Source organism: Leptosomus discolor, chromosome 5, assembly GCF_034619465.1.
Source record: "Leptosomus discolor isolate bLepDis1 chromosome 5, bLepDis1.hap2, whole genome shotgun sequence".
Taxonomy (NCBI): Eukaryota; Metazoa; Chordata; class Aves; order Leptosomiformes; family Leptosomidae; genus Leptosomus; species Leptosomus discolor.
This window is the reverse complement of record NC_141395.1, coordinates 67,676,002-67,695,754: the sequence shown is the minus strand read 5'-3', so window position 1 is coordinate 67,695,754 and position 19,753 is coordinate 67,676,002. Positions and strand designations below refer to the sequence as shown.

The 19,753-nt window shown below is 42.6% G+C and overlaps 1 protein-coding gene across 3 annotated transcripts in view; it reads left to right on the top strand.

Moving 5' to 3' along the window:
- Nucleotides 1–6,702: 6,702 nt before the first annotated feature.
- Nucleotides 6,703–19,753, top strand: part of ENPP2 (ectonucleotide pyrophosphatase/phosphodiesterase 2) — a 58,404-nt gene continuing 45,353 nt past the window's right edge. For all 3 annotated transcript variants that reach the window (XM_086466127.1, XM_086466126.1, XM_086466125.1), the window contains exons 1-6: nucleotides 6,703–6,753; nucleotides 7,194–7,296; nucleotides 13,187–13,342; nucleotides 15,475–15,600; nucleotides 17,607–17,667; nucleotides 18,912–19,009. In XM_086466127.1, coding sequence (XP_086322253.1) covers nucleotides 6,703–6,753; nucleotides 7,194–7,296; nucleotides 13,187–13,342; nucleotides 15,475–15,600; nucleotides 17,607–17,667; nucleotides 18,912–19,009 — 595 coding nt within the window. The remainder of the gene's footprint in view (nucleotides 6,754–7,193; nucleotides 7,297–13,186; nucleotides 13,343–15,474; nucleotides 15,601–17,606; nucleotides 17,668–18,911; nucleotides 19,010–19,753) is intronic.

The window sequence follows — 19,753 nt, the reverse complement described above, 5'->3', positions numbered from 1 at the left end:
GTTTTATTTCTGTTCTGAAGGAAAAGAGCAGAAAATCCAGTTATTCTCAAGTTAATCAAATACTTCGCCCCTCTCAACATCTGGGGAGAGCTTAAGCTTGTCGAAGTTATAAAGATATGTCTTTCAGCTAGGAGATAAATCAGTACCCCCAAAAAGGGGTCACAGATGGGACTAAGCTTGTGACAGTGTTAGCTGTGTCCTCATTTTACGCGTTTTTCTTTGAGCAAAACCCTGTAGAGTTCCTATTGTACCCTCCTCCACATGTTCATGGGGCCACTCAGTGAATCAGACCCACCAGTTTGGGCAGCTTTTAATAATAGTTATTTTTCTTTTTCAGAGGACATCTCTTCTTCATCAGCTATCCTAATTTCTTCAGGATTTTTTTAATAGAGGATTTCCTTCTCTTTATGCATTGAGTGGTGCAGCCTTGCAGTCCTTATGCAAATAAAATAGCTCCGCACTTGAATTTGACTTGTGTTCATGTGAAATAGATTCAAGCCCCAGAAGACTCTCAGCTTTTTTTTTTCCATCTTAACTGCAACACTGCCACAGCCTGTTTTATGTTCATGCATTTATTTACTGCGCCAAAAAAAGCTTTCATAGGTGCAGACACTTCAGTGTCACCATAACAGCAGCCAGTTCTTCAGTCTTGAGAAGCCTTCTTCTGCATAGAAACAAGAGGAAAATGTGCCCAAGTGAAGGTGTGTCCCTGTTTCTTGTGGGTGAATCCTCTGTTTCCAGCCTGTCCCCACTTTGCTTTTTCCCCCGAGGAAGTATTGGTGCTGCAGAGCATGGATGTCCAAAGCCTCAACTGCAGGCAAGTTGAAAGCAATACTCCTAGTGACATATCTCTTTAAACTGATATCAAATAGGATTTTGCTATTTAGTGGGGGCATTTTTAGATTAACAAGAAGAAAAATATTAATTAAAATACTTTTTTCTTGATCCAAGTGCAAAAACATTAAAAAAAAAAGACATTACAAACAAACAGAAACTTTTGTTTGGCAAAGAAAATAAACTCTAAGTAAACAAAACAGTATTAATTATATCCACATCTTACTTGTAGGGAAGAGATTAGCACTTGGAAATTTTTTAATCGTATCCAAGCCTTGAGCTTGAAAAGTGTGCCAGAACAGAGTTTGAGCTGAGGGTAGATGTGATTAAGTATGAGAGATATGTTACAGGATTATTGTAGAAATCCCCACAAAAAGTTTTATATACCCAGGAAATTCAAAGCTAATATTCTACTGAGAAAGGTTTGAACATGGTAAAGGATGTACATACGAGTTACACAAAGAAACTAGGAATATGATTTGAAATCTAGAAAACATGCTTTATTACATCTTTATGTAGCTTTCCCACCTTTGTTTTTGTTTTGTTTTGTTTCATTTTTCTCTTTCAGCTTTAACTCATTGTTAAAGCCTTGTAAAGGGCTACAGGTTTTGTGGGACAGAATAGGTTGTATCATTTGTAAAATTCAAATAAATTAATGGCGATTGCGCGTGGCACATGCAAGGTACCATGCAAGGCCCTTGAGACCTCCAGACTATTGTCAGGGGCTAGGTGGGTGGTCTTCACACCACTGAAGCCCACAGCTCTCTTAAAATGATAGATGTAAAGATGTTGATGAGCTCCTGTGACACCCATCACCCTCTCAAGCAATGAAAAGCAAGGATAGGGACCTGAAGACATACTTAGCCTTGCATGGGCTGCATTAAAAACATGTATGGACTCTGGCTCCATGTTTCACTCATTCATATCCCCCACAAAGAAGTGATTTTTCATCATGGAACAGTTTTTATTCTGCAACATGTAGATTTTTCTTGTATGATTCTCTTAAGAAATACAGGTCTGAACTCAGTGAAGTACTTGTGTTGCTTCATCTCACTAACGTTGTCCAGAAACAGAATTAGGGAAATGTTTCATCGAAGATGATGAAGGTTGGACTATCTGCTGCTGTCGTGCATGCAGTTCACAGGGAGAGGTGTAATACCCTGTGTGGGGGTGGTTGGTGTGTTAGCTGTAGGACTGCTGAGAGGAGAGACAGGCATTCAGGCATGCAAAGCCTTCTTCAGGTCACGGAAAACTTCCTTCCTTTTTCCAGCTAACTTAGCTGTTCTGATAAAAGATGTGACCTCACTTATAAACCTTGCTCTGCTTGGATGCGGCCACAAATGATGATCGCGTATGTAGGGCACACTTGAGCCAAGGCCCCTCCACAGGCAAAGAGGCAGTTTCAGGAGCTGCAGCGCTATCACCAAATCTACAGCAGGATTCAGGCAAGGAGGGATGCAACGTGCTTTGCTGGTTGTCCTCAGTGAGGTTTGGGCTGGATCCGGGTGCTCGCCTCCCAGCCCTGTGAACCCTGCAGGCGTTATGTAGGGTGCTCAGAAATGTTGATGGGCCTATAGGTGCCTAAGGCACTTGGTGCCTCAGGGGTTGGGCTGCAGCAAACTGCAAGTTTGAAGACCTTAATTTGTCTGTGATCGTCCCTGAGGGTCTGGCACCTCTTTATGGATCTTTTTGTCTAGGAAAGTCATCCTCAGCACGGTCCTCCAGTGCACCAGGCACTACAGTTTGCATACCTTTCTCCCCAGGGCAGTGATGAGCAGACAGATAATCGGTGATTGCCAAGCCTCAAGGTGCTGTCCTGTGGGTGGTGTTTTGGGGCACTGTGATGAGGAAGGTGTACTTTCATGAGAACAGCCTGGTTTGTGGGTCTTCCCAGTCTCATGGGGTAGCAGTGGGCATGGTGGTGCAGGTCCTCAGCAGTCAGGGAAATGCCCTCTGCCAGGGAAATTGCTTCCTTGGCAAAATGCATCTTTTACATGTATAAGAATAAAAATTAGTTACAGAAGTTACTGCAACTCTCACAACATGCCCTAAAGCCCAAGGGAGGGATGGTCTGACCCTTGTCTATGCTAATAGCTTCTTTTCCTCTATACCCTCCCTACCCCCTTAATGTACCCGTGCGAACATCTGTGTCCTCTCCTACCATTTATGATCAGATCGTAATTTGTTGTTTCCAAGCCAGCTTGCCAGCCTTTTAAACTTTGTCACTTGCTGGAATGTTTTGCCTCCATCAGGTAAAGACAACTTCTCAGTGACTATTTTCGGGGCTTCAGTGGTACTCTTATGAGCTGAGAAGATATATGTCCCTCGTCTTCAGCAACTCTTGTGTATTTCTTCCTGCATACCCAGGCTGTGCAATCACGTTTCTAGGCTCCTGTATGTGGCTGTAGCCTGGATCCTGGGCTGATCTCTGCTAGGGGACTGCTCATTGCAGGTCATCACCCTCCTGCACTGACTCTTCTCTCCTCTCTTTTTGTCATCAGACTGCTGAACCTGGCTGGCTTTGCTGTCCTTTTTCTGTCCTTGCCCTCACACACCACCTTCCCTTCCTTCTCTGGCTTGTTTATCAGTCACTGCGTTGGCTGAGTGCCAAAGATATTTGCTTTTGATCTATATGAAGTCCTATAAAAATACAGTTTAAAGTCCTTCATACACAGGAATCAGCTCTTCTTGTTATATCATGCCTCTTTGGTTTTGCTAAGAAGTCTCAGGGTGTTTTCAGCAAGGTACCTATAGCTTCCCATGTTCACTTTTTCTTCTGGAAGCTTATTTGGTTTCACAGTGCTTGTATATGAAGAGACTTGATGTGGACACTGCTTGAATTTCTATAGCTTATCAAAAGGTTTTGTTCTTTGAAATTACTGTTTCATGTACCTGGTGAACTGTTTTACTTAGCCACAACTATATGTGGAAGCTGCATTTGGGGGTGGCGAGAGCTCTGGGATACTTCGGAGAAGTCCTTCACCTTTCTGCCTTTTATACTGCTGTCAAGCATACTGGAAGATTTCACCCTGGCCCCTCAGTCACATGATGTGGCCGCATCCAGCATCCAATGCAAAGTGGAGATGAGTAGCTAAAAAGGCTCATTTCTCTAGAGCCCACTCCATTCCCAGTTTCTGACTCAGCCAATATACTTGGTTTCTCTGCATTTTCTTTTCTCAGCAAAAAAACTGCTCAAGAAACATTGGTTTTATAAGACTGTAAATATTGCCTTTGTTACATTAACTTTGTGGAACGGCAGAACAGGAATGCTTTTAACCGTGGAAATGCTACAGCATGAACTTCTCATGTAAAGTGTCACCTAGTGGCTGCTGGAATGTTTTGCATCCCAAGTTGAATAATAATCAGTGTGATCATACAAGCCATAAAAGCCAAAGGCCAATTCTTATGCTCAATAACAATAAGTGAAGAAGCATTTCATGTTCTGTTGCTCTTGTTAAAATTCCTTTTTAATGTGTTTCGTTTGAGCCCTAAAACATGCACTGAACTGCTGCATTCTTGGGCAAGGAATATGTTATTTCAGATTTAGTCTTTCCTATTCTGATGAGTAAAATAGAAATTAATTGCTAAAAAAGTTAATTGCCAGTGATCCCAGCAGTGAAATTTTGCCTGAACAAAATAATTAGACCTTGTTTATGCTAATAAGTTCCTTGTGCATCTGTGGGGAGACTTCAGGCACAATCCTTGTGACAGAAAGATGATTGTGCATCTGAGTATGCGGTCAGTTCAGAGCTACTGGAAAATGTGTCTTATATAACACATACAAAAAAAATTAGCAGTTTCAGAGTCATCGTCATCTATAGTTCTAAAGGATATTATTACAAAGGAGGTTAATTATTATAATATACTTGTAGCATGGACCAGGAAACATAAAATGAGCTCCTCCATTTCTGTAAAATTGTACAGTTTACAAGCTCCAGAGAGGTTACATGAATGGAAAAAATGAAATATGTATTTTCAAATCAGTGCAAGTCATCCATGATGCTGTAATTTTTGCTTTTGTTTCTTGCCTTTTTTTTTTTTTTTTTTCTGGGTGGCCTTTTTTAGTCCATGTAGGAACTTCCTTTCAAAAGAACCAAGCACCTGTGTGTTAGGAAGATATGCAGGAACAGCAAAGGCTCAGCATCTCTGAAAATGAGGCTGGACATATGGACTTGAGCACCCAAAATTGGCCACCAGATTTGAAAATTCTGTTGTGTTTTGCCTGGGTCACTCAGTGACCCAAGGGTCCCAGGCTGGAGGCAAGCTTGGGGCTGCTGATTCCCATGTTTTACCCATGAACTTCAGTAGCTGGTCTGCATAGGCAACACCATTGAGTTATTTTGTTTGTGACATCTTTGGCTTCCCTTCTGTTGCTCCCACCCAGTGCTGTACTTACCTAGTGCTTGGGGGGGAAGTTGTTTAACCACAGAATATACGAGAGGCTAAGGGTGAAGAATTTTATAGGAACAGCTTGTAAAAATTTTACCATTTTACAAAAAGTGATTACTTTTCTCTAGACCTCTATGCACAGGTTTTTTTGCTAGAAGAATATTGTCTATTGCAATCTATTTCCTTTTCAGTGATGAAGTGAACATTAGAAGATGGGACTTGACCTGGCAGTCCTGGTCTGTGCAAGGGGGAGGAATATGATGTCCTGGTGTAGCTAAGATGTAGGTCTTTTCAAGTTAATCACATTTCCCTGAGCCTTGCAATGCAAAGATGCAGCTGCACAATGGAGCCACTTTTGCTTAAGAAACTGCATGAAAAAGGATCAGCTCCTAGCAAGGCTGGCAGGCTGATAAGATGTGGGTAGCAAAGAGCAGGGCTTTTTAGCTTCTGCCCTGTAAAGCTGCGCAGTGGGGAGGGAGAGATGTCGCAGCAGGTAAAAGGTACCTCTAAACAAAGCTCAAAATTGTATGTGTTTAATATTGCAAGATAGTTTAAAGAAAACCGTACTGTGAGTCTTAATACCAGTGTAGAATATGGGACAGGTCCCAAAGGAAGCTCACTCCATCTGAGGGCTTATGAACCTTGGCTCTGTACCTTTAAATGTAATTGTTAGTAAACATTTGAATGAAAGAAGCTTTCGTCAGAGAAAAAAGTGGCAAACTACACTGGTAAATAATTTGCCTTCGCAACTAATATTTAAGCCGCTGATTTGAACCGTAATTCTGCTCAGCATTATCATTTGCTTTGTAAATAGAAGCGCTTATCCAAAGAGCTGAGCTTTCTGTTGTTGTTGATGGAAATGGGAGAATGTGGGGCAGAGGGAACGAGTCGCTTCCCTTCCTTTCTGGAAGTCTGCATTTCCCAGCCATTCAGATAAAACTGCTTGCGTTTCCATACATCTGAGCCTTGCACCGCCACAGCAGCACGGGAGAACAGCGTTGAAAAATGCACATTCCCCCACCCCCCCCGAAGGCGTCCCCAGTTTTGGGGGGAGTCTGCTCTGCAACCCACTTAGAAACTTCGGGAGCACCCTTGGAGAAGGAGCTTCCCAAACCCCCCGGGCTGTCGCAGGGCCAACGGCTGGTGCTCGCCCCGTGCGCCGCGCCCCCCGCCCCGCCGCGGTGGGTGACATTTGAGGGTGGCAGCGGGACGTTCTCATTTCGCAGCCCCGAGAGAGCTTCCCCTCCTTTCTTCTCCGAGCCAGATGGAGCCGCATTTGGTTTCTCTTTTAACCATGTTACTTTTGCGAGGAGAATAAAAGGCGCAGGAGCAGCCCTTGGCCGCCGCCGCACCAGCAGTCCCCGCTTTGCCAGAGGAAACCACATAAAAGCGTGCGTGTGCGTGTGTTTGGGGGGAGGGCGCAGCGAGGGATGATGCCTGGAGCTTCTTGCACTCGGAGCTGCGATTTGTGAGTGAAACATGATGAAATCGCCCCCTGGACAAATCACACGAGCCTGTCACCCTCCCCAGGTGGGATTACTTGTAGCTGGCAGCCCGAGCTCCCAGCGCAGGCAGCGCTCCGCGCTCCCTATAAAGGAAAGGCGACGGGGCCGCGCAGGCTTTTCAAGAACTCTCTAGTATGGCTGAGAAGGGCTGCGGCCACTCGCACCAGGTAGGGGAGGAGAGGAGCGTGTTTGCTTTTAGAGGAGGAGTAGCCCGACTCTCCTGAATAAGTCCCTACAAAAAGGAGCGTTTCAGCTTCAGAAAGAGATGTTTTATTCATAACCCCCTTCTGGTTTGTGTTCCTCTCCAACGGTGACGCTGTCAGCTGCTGCTCCAGTGATGGGAACTGCAGTGCTGGGGAGCTCGAATGTACAGAGGACCATGTCTGCCCCTTTAATCGTAGTGCTCCTAGCTCGGGAGTCCTGCTTTTTGCACAGTCTGCTTACTTTGCTGTTTTACTTTTGCAGGTTATATCTTTATTTGCTTTTGCCTTTGGAGTAAATGTCTGCATGGGATTTACAACAAATCGATTTAGGAGATCTGAAGAATGGGATGAGGGCCCCGTCTCAGGTACAGTAACAGACATAAATTGTACAACGCGATACCCTTATGTTATATACTGTGGTCAGAAACCACTCCTACTCCAAAACAGTAGTTTGCTTGTTCCTTTTCTCTTTAGGATGTAGAGAAGAATAAATAAGTCACCGAGCCCGGGTCAGTTGACCTTTGGGACTCATCTATAGGTCTCCTATTTACTTAAACTTTTGCTCTGTGTGCATGTGACTATGAAAAATCTAGCTTATTTTAGGACTGAGCACTGTCAGTCTCACAGAGACTGGTCTCATCAGCTCCTGCATAGCATTTGCCATGTTTCGTGTTCTGCACAGTTTCCTTCTGGAGCTAAGAGAAACTCCCCGACGGGCTTAAGGGTACCGGTTTTATTTTGGTAGCTATTGAAGCGGTTTCTAGAAACTTGATTAATGCTTTCAAGAGGCGCTGGTGAGAAAAGCTTTTGGGATTTCTGCGGCTCCTGAGGTCATGCTGGTTTGTGAACAGCAGACGGCAGACATCTGACGGCGAGAGGGCTGGGGAGAGGCGAGCAGGTGTTCCCGCAGATGTGCTGTCACCGCGTCCTCTGTTTTTCTTTTGCCTCCTCCTTCTTTCTATGGAGGAAAGCAAGAGCATGCCACAGAAGGGACTGTTGTTTGTGTTCTGGGGCAGTATAGGGTTTTGTGAGTTCAGGCATAGTCCAAATGGAAAAAATATATAAAATGGAAAACTAGGTGGTTTTTTTTTTTTTTTTTTCTTTTTTAAAAAAAGTAGGCTTGACTTGTGTCTCTGTTCCTTCCTTTGGCAGGAGAAAGGAAACCTGTGGTCATTGACTTAGGGCTGGTTAATATAACTGAAGTGAAAGGGCTTAATTTGCAATGCCCACCTGTAATGATAGCTTTTGAGTTTTAACTACAGAATTGTGTACCATGGCTAGAGTTTGTTGTGTTCCTGGTAATGTATCTGTGCCCTTCTCTCCCCCGTCTTTCACAGGAATTGGTGTCTAATCACAGCCACAGTCAGGGCTGCTGATCACTGGGCAGAGGCATTTTCTGTAATCAAAGAGCCAGCGGCTGTTGCTTTTGTTCTTTATATAACACTAAAAAAAAAAAAAATTACTTGAAAACAAGATTTATTTCTACTTGTATCTTCTAGTATGTTAACCGTAGAGCAGTTGCATAGTGTGTCTAATAGTGACATGAAAGATTTGCGTTTCATGTCTTCAATGCCTGAGTGCCAGTTGCTTTGCTTTTGCCGGTGGCTGTCCAGGCTTCAGGGCAGGGCTGCTTGATTGATTTTTACTGAAGACCCAAAGGTCTGATACTGGGGACCCGTTGCAGCTCCTCGTTGCCGAGCCAACCAGCACTGTTCAACACTGCCAGGGCTGGGATCGGTAGCTGCCTGCTGTCTCCTATAGCAGGAAGTGTAGCTCAGCATTGCAGGAGAATAGGAAGAAATACAGGATCTCTTGCAAGAGAGCAGGAGATGGGGTGCTTTTGGCAGTTTACTGAGAATTTTCTTAGAGGTGGGATTGTACCAGCACCTGGCATTGAAGCAGTCCAGTCCAGTCCAGGGGCAACAACGAGAGACAGAAAAGTAATAGAGGGTTTTGTTCCTTCTGTGTTTCACCAGCTTGGTTACTTCTATTGCAGAAAAAAAAAGGATGTGATAGCAAAGAATAACATATTATATCACATCTGTCTAAAGGAGAAAGTAAAAAGCTACACTGGAGAGATGCTTTTCTTAATAAACTAAAAGCACTGTGATCAAAGAACCTATTTAGGCTCTCCTAATTGCATGACTTCCGGTTATACTTCATCAGAAGTCCAGAGCAATGAAATATCCAGAATGAAAGATTCATATGAATTATTTGTCAACTTCGCTCTGCCTTGGCTTATTTATTTCCAAGTTTCTTGGTGTTTAGGGTTAATTATTCTGGATTGTCAAATCATTCTCTACCAACCATTACTGTATAGACCAATTTGTTATTTCTCCAGAGGTATGCCATGACTGTAAGCAAACTTCAGTTTTCATCTAGCACAGAACTCTGCTACAATTACAAAACAACATGCTTTTTTTTCCTGGTCGCTTATAAATGCATGTCAAAGAAGTACCATAATGCCTAAACACCCCTCTCATTCTCTTTTTACAGTGTACCAATATACAAGCCTTTATACATTTGAGATGTTTAATATTTGTACCAAATAAATTTTTTCATTGAAATATTTTTTAACTTAAAATTTCTAAAAGACATTAGAGAACCAAGGGTCCCATTTTTTCATAACTTTGCCTCTGTACGTTATTTGCTTTACGAGCATCTTTTTAAGCATATTCAAAGAAAATGGCCTTAGCAGTCTCTTGAAGCATGTTCCTTGCTCGTGATAGGATGGTAGCTTAAATTTTGGAATGAGAAACACTGAAGTTTTCTATCACTTCTCACCGGATTTTTAAGCGTGTCGTTAAAAATGGAGTCATATCTTTGATCTACTGGAACAGTTAGGATGTATTTTTTACTTTATGTGCCTTATTGAAATTGTACTCATTGCAGCGGCATTCTGCAAAAATGAAATGCAAGTTCATATTACAAATATTATTAGCAAAACTAGTGTTCCAGATGTTTTGTGTAGGTGTTTGGTTGGTCCATATTGGTTCCATATAGATTGCTTGGATTCAAAATGGCAAATTCTTTTGAGGTAATCTCCTTCCTGTAATGACTGTGTAAGCATGTCTGTGTTGTGTAGTCCTATGACTGAAATACTATTGAAGTAAATGGATTTGATTGTGGGGTTGGGTTTTTTTTAATATTATAATCAGATGGAATCAGAGCAAGTAGTTTGATACGGCACTTTCCAAGGTAAATATAACACATTTACAACGGAAATGTAATAACCTCCATAGACAGAATCAGGAAGGCACTATTGCCCTATGTAACTTCCCTCTCTAATCTATGATGTAAGAGATAATCCTTAGGTGATTGTTTTGAGTTTAGTTGGCCAAGAAAAGAGTGCATGGAAAAGGATGTGAAAAGCTTTATGTATTCAATGAGGTGGGGAGAATCTTCATGTTGAGGTCCCCCTGCCTGCTGGATGGTCTGATTGCAGGGTCTGTGGAGGGATGCAAGAATTTTGAAAAGGATTTTGAAATTGTGTAAGTTTGTTCTGTCAGGGGTTTCTGTTAGTTTGAAAATGCTCACCAGGGATGGAGCTCCTGACAAAGTATTTTCAAACTATTCTGCATGCACCAGTACCCATGCCATGGCATTGTGCACGACCTGAAAATCACGGTCTAGCTCAAAAGGCAAGGTCAAACGTGATAAACAAAGGAACGATCTTAATGTATTCAGAGATCAGAGGAATTAAACCAAGTCCTTTTTTGTGTTGCTATATGGAAAGTGTCCTACATTGACTCTGGAGGTGTGACTTCAATTTGCTAAGTAATTTGGGATAATTTGTCAAATCAGTAATAATGTAGTTGTCAAGAGATATGACAAAATAACAGACAACATAGCTGGGCTAAACCTTTCTTATGTGAAATGGAAACCCTATTTGCAGTTACAGAAGACGGAGCTAGATGGGACCTTGAACAGCTGTGTAGACCTTCTCTATATCCCAAGACATGTTCAGTTATTACCGAAGTGCTTCTGACAGATCTTGGACTAACCTGTTCTACAGAATCTCCCAGATCAGAGAGTGTGAAGCCTCTGTGGGCAATTTGTTCTAGTGGTTTCCTGATAAATGGGCTGCACTTTACAACAGCTAGACATTCCTTGAGCTGCAGTTAACTCTGTCCCTTATGTAATCTGCAGTCAGATTTACACCTTCTCTTTCCTAAATGCATGTTGATATGAGTTTTTTGACCTTCTGAAATCAACTCCCTTGTTGAAACGAAGCGGGCAATGCCAGTGTAATGGATACATAGTGTATGCTAGCATGTAATACCTTTGAGTCCATAATACCGTTGATTTGCAGCTTACTGGATCTGTGATTATATATTACTTAGCTTCCAAAAAGGAAAGTAGTATAAGAGGTTAAATAACACGGCAATATTATTTAGTAACAGATTTTCAGAAGCATTTGGCAGGAAGCAGCTGTCATTAAGAATAAGGAACAAGACTTTGTATCTCTGAAAATCTGAGGGTTAGTGCTCTTTGAAACAATTCTCATGAGATTAATTTCTAACATAGCTTTGTGGCCTATTTATGTGAGCAAAGAAAATACTGATCTGTGTGTTACTAGCATAGATACATGACCTTTAGCTCCTTGGAACTCCGGATGACCAAAATACTGCTGGCTTATTAAAAGCATGCTTGCAGGGTATGTACCTATAGAGTGAAACTTCTCTCTGTGTTTGATGTTACTTGCTCTGAGCATTACTGACCTGACTGCAAAAAACCACAAAAGCATAGAGAGACACAGTTGTCTACTACTACCTTTTCCAGCAGTCATAGGACTGTGCCTTGCCACTGTCACAGTCCATGACTGCAACCATGGTAGATTTGGGTTTCTTACCCATTATCTTGCTGTAGGGTTGGTTTGCTGCCAGGTTTGCCCCCTGAAATAGTTTATGCTGGTGTCCAACCAGTGCCAGTGCCACTCCAAGGGAGGTGGTAGACATCAGCTACTACAATGTCACCTCCACACTCCCCCTTCGTCTTCTTTTCCAACCATTCTCATGGTGTTGGGCTAATGCCATCTCATTTGGGAAGAGATTTCCCCTCAGTTTGTGGAGACTAAACTTTCAGCTATGTAAAAGAGTAGGGGAAAAATACATAAGAAAAGATCAGAGCAACTGTTTCCCAAAAATGCCATTGCATCAGTCCTCTTAAAATCATACTCTAATCATGGTGAGGTTTGCCAAAACCAAACTGTAGTCTAAAAGAAAACAAACCCCAAGACAAATTCAAAGTCTTAATTTTAATAGGTCTCTCAAGGAACAAGAGGCATTGTGAAATTTTCCTTGGAACACCTCTGTTTTTAAAGAATAACATACATTCATTTTTTTAATTTCATAAAACACAGTCAGCTCTAGAAAGCAGCACACAATTTTCCGCTTCATATAAGCTGCTCTGTAGGATTCCCTTATAGGAAAAGTGTTTAAAATGTATAACATATAAAGTGTGTAAAATACTAAGTTTTGAGAAAAGAGCAGAGAAGTACATATCATCTTGGACAGTAAGGGCCCTTACTAATAAATAGGTTATTGAAGTCTAATACATTATTCATGGTTTTCAGACTGGCAGTCCTCCATTTAGATATACACATCAAATACATTAATTTCTTCTGTAATTCTGTATTTTGTTGAGTTTTTATAATTTAATGCTCTACAGAAGCCCACCAAAAAGCCTTGCTTTACTTCTCCATTAATTTGTAGAGCATCTTACAGTTTTCTTTCATGCTTGACACTGATTTGGCGCCTTCTAGTATAGCAAACCAAGTCCTGCTGACTGCATGGAGATTAATTGCAGTCCTTTCCTATGCAAACTGCCCAGCCAGCCATGAAAATGTCACTTGGTTTCTGAACACAAAGGCCTGCTTCTAAGGAATAGCTGTAGCTCCTGGAATGGGGCCTTAGAGACTTCAATACGTTTCTGCTAATGATCTCTTGATTGTTACAGAAGTAAAGCCAGGGCTGTTTCTTTGCAGGACGTTATCACAGCACGCTGCTTCCTTCTTTATCCTTTTCTCCCCAAAAAGAGCAGCCTTTTTGGAATTTGTTCCTTTTTGGTTCGGGTATTTTGTTTGGGTTTTTTTTTTTTTTTCTTCTCTGTCTTCAAGCAACCCTTCTCCTCTCCCTGTTCCCTTCCCCAGAGCAGGCAGCCAAGGTTTTGCTCATCCGAGTGGCTCATGGGCTGAGCCGCCCATCCCACCACTGCCAGCCTGACACACATTGCCCTGTTTCTTATTCCACACAGTCCTGTCAGATTCCCCCTGGATCAGTACCTCTGGCTCCTGCAAAAACAGATGCTTTGAACTTCAAGAGGCAGAGCCTCCTGGCTGCCGCTGTGACAACCTGTGCAAGAGCTACAACAGCTGCTGCTTCGACTTCGATGAGCTGTGCTTAAAGACAGGTATGACGGGTCTCCTGTCCTGCACTGCCAGGTGTTGCCAACACCTGGTTTCTCTCAGTGGTCGGGACCTGCCTGATAAACCAGCGCTCCTTGCCATAACCTGCACCTCCTCCTCACTGCACCTCCTCCTCACTGCACCTCCTCCTCACTGCACCTCGTCTTGCCAGGCAGGCTCAGCTCAGCCCAAAATGCAGCCCACGTTTCCTTGCAAGGAGCAGTAGGGATGTGCACCTATCAGTCCTTACTGCTGGGCTTCAGCCATGGTTTCTAGGGCAGAAAAAGCAGGGTACTATTCATACTACATGAAAAAGTAGATCTAATACTCAGTTAAAAGCAGTAGTCAGTGTTCAGGCACCCGTTTTACCTCCAGGTTACAATGAACCAGTAAAGGCTGGAGGTTGGTCATTCCATGTTGGCCACCCTTTTTTCTCCTAAGTGATAATGTAATACTGGAGCAAGTCATGCTCGCTTGTAGGCTGTGTGTTGGGGTCACTCGCGAAGGCACCTTGGGAACTGGGAGTGCTGAAGCAGCGTGGGTCCTCTCGGAGCAAGCGACAGGTGACAGGCTGGGCTTGTTACCCTTGCCCAGACTTCAATCTCCAGATGTCAGGATGATTATAACACACTGGTAAAAATGTTTGACTTGGATTCATTGGGCCCTGGGAGATGAGAATACAGCACTGGGTTAATTTTCTTCTTGTTTTTTTCATGAGTCATAGGCAAGGAAAACTTCAAAGAGGGCCATGAGTTATGTATTACTTCTTAGCATAGTGCATTTCAATTATTAGTTGTACCCATCTCCTTGGGTGTTTGCACAGTGGTCAGAGTTGACACAGGTGCCTTCTACTTTTGCCATTAAACATTTTCTTGCTTTATCAAGGAATTGCACTTACTAAGCAGCCAGAAGAGAAGTCTGATGATTAAAAATATCATTGCCCATGGATATGCCTTGCTTGAGAGTCCTGGCTTCCTCAGTCCTGTTTATAATGGTATCAGTTTAATAGCTTGGTACCAAAACATGGTGAGCTAATCCAGTGTGAAAAACTACTTTGGTTCCAGGCCAAAAACTTTTGAATTTCAGGCTGATGCTGTTTTGCACTTGATGTAAATGACTGCAGAATGAGGCTCTTTTTGAAGAGCACAATCAAGCTGTTTCCTACCAAAGGGCAGACTTTCAGTTCCTCAGCCTCTTGTCTGCATTGCACCGTGTCCACATATGAGTATGCATGCCTGCATAGCCCTTGGGACTGTTGTGTGAATTGTCATATACTCCCATAGGTGTTTATTAAGGCAATTATCACATGTGCAATCTCTAAATATTACGTATTTATAGATAAAAACCCCAAGTGAAGGAGAAAAGGGGGTAAAAGACATTGCTCTGATGAGATGTTTCTGGATGCATGTTGTCTAAAGTGATTTTAAAAGTTTCTTGTTCGTTGGTCCAGGACGTAGAAAACCATATGCTTACATCCTTAGGCCCTATTCCAAAGTGTAGCAATGTACTGCCCTTGAAACACTACCTTCATTTAAAGAGGCCCTTAGATCCTAACTTCATTCAAAAGATCAGAAGAGCTGGTGTTTTACAGCAGCCTGCCATGCTTTTCCTTGAAGAACAGTTCTTGTTCTCCTAACTTTGCAGTTGGTGCTGAATCTCACCCTGTGGGTGAGGAACAGACAGGAGTAAACCATCAATTTGCATCCAACTTTCTCTTATTTCCTGCAGATTGAACTGGGGACTGGAGTAGTTGGGAGAAAAAGAATGGATTACCCAAGAAACAGCAGAATTCTTAGTTTGTGCCTCAGCCCCCACCATTTATCTGTCAAGATCCTTTCTTGTCTTCTCCTTTCCACACTTTTTCTGGCATTCATGTTGTACAAAGCCTGGAGTACAACACCTGAGGGTAGCAGAAGCACTTATGAGTGGGTGGAGGAGCCCTCCCACACTTGCAGGACACAAGAACTCTTTTTGTTTCTGGTTGACATGCCTACCTCGGAGGTCTTGAAATCACTAAAATGGGGCCATAAACTTTACATCCAACTTTAACGACTAGAGTGTTGTCATTGTAGCTTGAGTGAATACTTTTCGTTTTGATTATAATCTCTCATTCTTGCTTACCTCGTGAATATTTTAGCTCGGGGCTGGGAATGTACCAAAGATCGCTGTGGAGAAACCAGGAATGATGACAATGCTTGTCACTGCTCTGAAGACTGCTTAAGTAGAGGAGATTGTTGTACTAATTACCAAGTCGTTTGCAAAGGTACGTCTTTGGTCTTTCTATCTCTTATCTTTCCAAACCTGAAAGAAGGCAGACCTGAGGGTAAAGTTTCCTTCTAAAGGAAGAACTCAAACCTTCTCCTTGTTTTGTTCTGATTTTTTGGAGGAGGGGGGAAGAATGGGGAATTGCATTTGTAATTTTTTAGTCACTAGCAGAGGTAAATACTTCTACCTTGTTGATAGTAAAAGGACCTTGTCTTTGCCTGTAGAGATACTGACAGAGAGAGAAGAGGAGTGGGTGAATGAAGAAGAGTTTAAAGCAAAACACAGAAGTGTTCAGGCCCATTTGCCTGCATCCCAGGGAAAGCAGGCATATCTGATGTTCTCAGAAGGAATGGAGCATTCCTAGATACGTTATTTCTGTCTCAAAGGCCTCTCCCCACCACCACCACAAAAGCTCTTGCTCAAACTACTTGGCATAACACCTGTAGGTTTTGTTTACAGATGGGTAGCGTGTGCTTCAGGTGGCCATGCTACCTTCTAGATTCACCACGGCTGCAGTACAGCCTGCACTGGTTGGTGGGTAGATGGGCTGTGAAGGCTTAATTTTCAACCTCTACCCTAATCTTTTAGAGCATGTCCTGCCTTGAGTAATGTGTCTCCCATTCTAAGCAGGTCTTCCAATCCTTGCTAATGAGCTCTATGGGTTCTCACTTTTTTATCTCAGCTAGTTCTTAGTTTTTAATTTGTTAACTTTGCTAGTGAACGGTTACAATTTGAAATTTTTTCTTCCACACCATTTTGGCCAACTGCATATGTTCAGAAAATTATTATAGTCCAGATCCATACACTGAAAATGGGCTTCGCTTCTTTACTTGAGTTTTGCTGTTGGGAATCCAAATAAAATATGTCTCTTCCAGGCAGTCTCCATAGGTTATGTTCTTCCCCTTCCCAAAGAAAGCCAAGGCTGAGAACACTCAAATACTGGTATAGTCTTCAGTTCCTGCCTTTTTTATGAGCTCCCTCTTACAAGGGTCAAGACAGAGGGAATTTACATGTCTTCAGCTTTAATGTGCATAATCTTTGTTTAATTGGCTAATTACAAATTATCTCAATGACACTGGCAGTCTGACAGGAGCCTTATGTGAGAACAGTGTTTCCTCTTTATTCGTGCCTTTCCCTCTCTGAGGATAGTGTGTTGTTTTTTTTTTTTTCTTGGAAATTGTCGCTCCACCTCCTGTCATGGTCAGCTGGAATTGCTGCAGGACACATTTCCTGCAGATCTTTTCTATGGTGCTTTTTGTTTTGTTCTTTTAATTGAACTGCAGTTCTTTTAATAGTGCCAGGTTCAGGAAGCAAGCTTGATTAACTAATAATTTGTTTTTCAATTGACCTGTGAAAGTGCAAGTCATGCACCACTCTATAGTCAGCATTCATCAGTGAAAACCTTAAGAAAATAGTCGCTTACATAAAGTAATTTTAACTAATCTAGCTCTGAAAGAGCATTAATGCTTTTTTTTTTAGCTGTGTCTGAGTCTCACCTGATCCATGAGCTGATTGGTTCTCTAAACCAGCTGGAAACTATTTAGAGTTGTTTTTCTTCCCCAGAATGAATTTTGTTTTGTGTCTCTAGCCAGCTGAATCAGCTTATGGAGACACCAGTCAGAGCTGGTGGGGAGGAGAGTGAGAATTCACAGCCAGAAGCAGCAATACCTGTCTTTGACAAATCAAAAAAAAATAAAATAGATGACCACTATGCCTAAAGCATTACCACCATCTCCTGCAGCCAAAAGGACAATTTTAACTCCAATTTTAAGAGCTACTTCTAGAAATGGCTAGTTTGAGTATTCTTGTTGACTAGAATATAACCAGATCATTTGTTCAGTTTTGTGAAAAGACTTGCTCATTATTTATGGAAAGTATGACAAGACAGTCCATTAACTGGAACTTACTGGTTTTGACATTTTCTGTGAAAACTGTAGCTCGTCCACAACTTTTTTCTTTTTAATTTTTTTTTTTGCTTTAAACCCAATGTGACTTTTCTGGTAGGAGAAACCCACTGGGTGGATGATGACTGTGAAGAGATAAAGGCTCCTGAATGTCCAGCAGGGTAAGTATTTTGCACACAACTGGAAAGGCAAATGCGGCAAGGCCAATGGTCCCTGGCTCTGCCCTGGGGAACACCACATTTCTGCGCTGGCCCTGTCATGCAGGCTGAATGGCTGTGGGTTGGATGCTTTTCTGTGCTTCACCATTTGTACAATTAGGCTGATAATATTGTAACACATTTGCCTTTGAGCTCCTGGATGAGTAGAGGTATAGAATACATGGGCTTGAACTCTTGGTCTTTGATCACCTGCTAATGGGTTTGCCTGCTTCCCTCACCATCGTAGGGAAGGCAACCAAATTCCCTTGAAGTCAGTGGAAAGGTTCAGGTTTTTCTGATTTCAATAAAATTCTGGTTGAGCCATGTGTGAACACAGTTCAGGCCATTTATTTTTAATGAAGTTTTGTACTCTTAGTGTTATGTTCCTAAATGAAAGGATTTCTAAATTGCAGTACGGTACAGGCTTGAATTAGTGAGGTATTTGAGCACATGAATAACATTGAGAAAGGAAGCATTTTTGAAATGAGTTGGCTCACTATTATCCTTAAAGGTAAGCATCTGCTTAGGTGCTGTGTTGGGTTGCAGCTCAGTCTGTGCTATTTGGAGGATAGTTTGGAACAGATAGGAGGCCCTGCTTCTCCTGGTGACAGTGATGGCTGCTTACCCCCACAGCAGAGGACTAACCTTAAAAGCCCAGGTGTGTCCGTCCATGACACATCTCTGCTTGCTTAGGGTCAACTCCCAGTGGTAGTAGTAAATAAAACTAATAAAATGACATGAAATACTGTCATCTTTAGTATGTGAGAATGAACTCTGCCTCAGAGAGCTCACTCAAAATGCCACGTGGACTTCTGTTTGTGAAGAGAGAACACCAGCTGTCATGAGACATGTGGTTTTTAACTACAGATTGTATGCTAGGGTGGGTACTCATGCATACTATTTTTTTTCCTTCTTCATCTCCTTCTATAAGCATTTGCCTTCTTGGGCTATATGCTTTTAGCTGCTCAGGGAAGGCGTCTTTTATGTTGGAGCTCAGCTCTATTCACTGGCTGTGATTGAACACTGGTTGTTACTAAGTGTGAAGATTATCAATTTGGGCTGATCTGTTAAGTAAGCAAAAAAAATTATAGGCATGTAGCATATGCAGTAACTGTACTTTAGATTCTCTGGAGTCTCTATGAGCAAGTGGAAGCAAAACCAAATTATTTTAAAATGGTGCGTTACACTCCCACTGCTTTTGCTTTTAGCTTTGTTCGTCCTCCTTTGATCATCTTCTCTGTTGATGGTTTCCGTGCATCATATATGAAGAAAGGGAACAAGGTCATGCCCAATATTGAAAAACTGAGTGAGTACCTCTGTTTTCTTACAATAAATGAAAGACAATCTTTTGAAGCCCAGTTGTGTTCATTGAGCAATAGAAAACAGAAGTCAGTGTGGAGCTGGCAGGTAGCAGGGCTGTGCCAAATGCAGGGCTCCTCTGACTGAAAGGTCCAACACAGATTAAGTGACTTTTTTTCTGTGAAAGCGAAACGGCAGAAGTCCTCTGTGGTTTAAATGGTATCAACTGGTGCCTTGAAAGCACCCAGGCTAAAGCAGCACACAGCAGTCGGAGGGTGAAGAGAGAGCTGCTGCTCAGAACAAGTGACCTTCATATGGGGTTGTCTGCAAAGAAATGAATCTTCAGTACATGATGTGTGTCATGTGCTTTTATAGGCTAGCTGGGAGGTGCCCACAACATCTTCCACTGGATTCAGAAATGTTGAAGGTATGGGTCAGTGGGCTCAGGGGCTGCGGTGAGAGTGTGAGAACTGGGTGGGGACATGCCCCAGCCGTAAGCAGCCCTCCACTCACCTCCAGGGCAGCGGGCATCCACCTGGGTTTGCAGAGTACTGCACACAATGCATATCTGAGCTTCTCAGTACACCGTGGTAGCTTGTGCGTGTGTGTGTGTGCACACCCTTGAAAGGTGTTTTCTTTTTTCCCCTGTGTGTGTGCTGGCCCTCATATTTGTGTAGCCATCTATGGTTGGATGATCTTAAAGGTCTTATCCGACCTAAATGATTCTATGATCTGGGATGGGTTGTGGCCA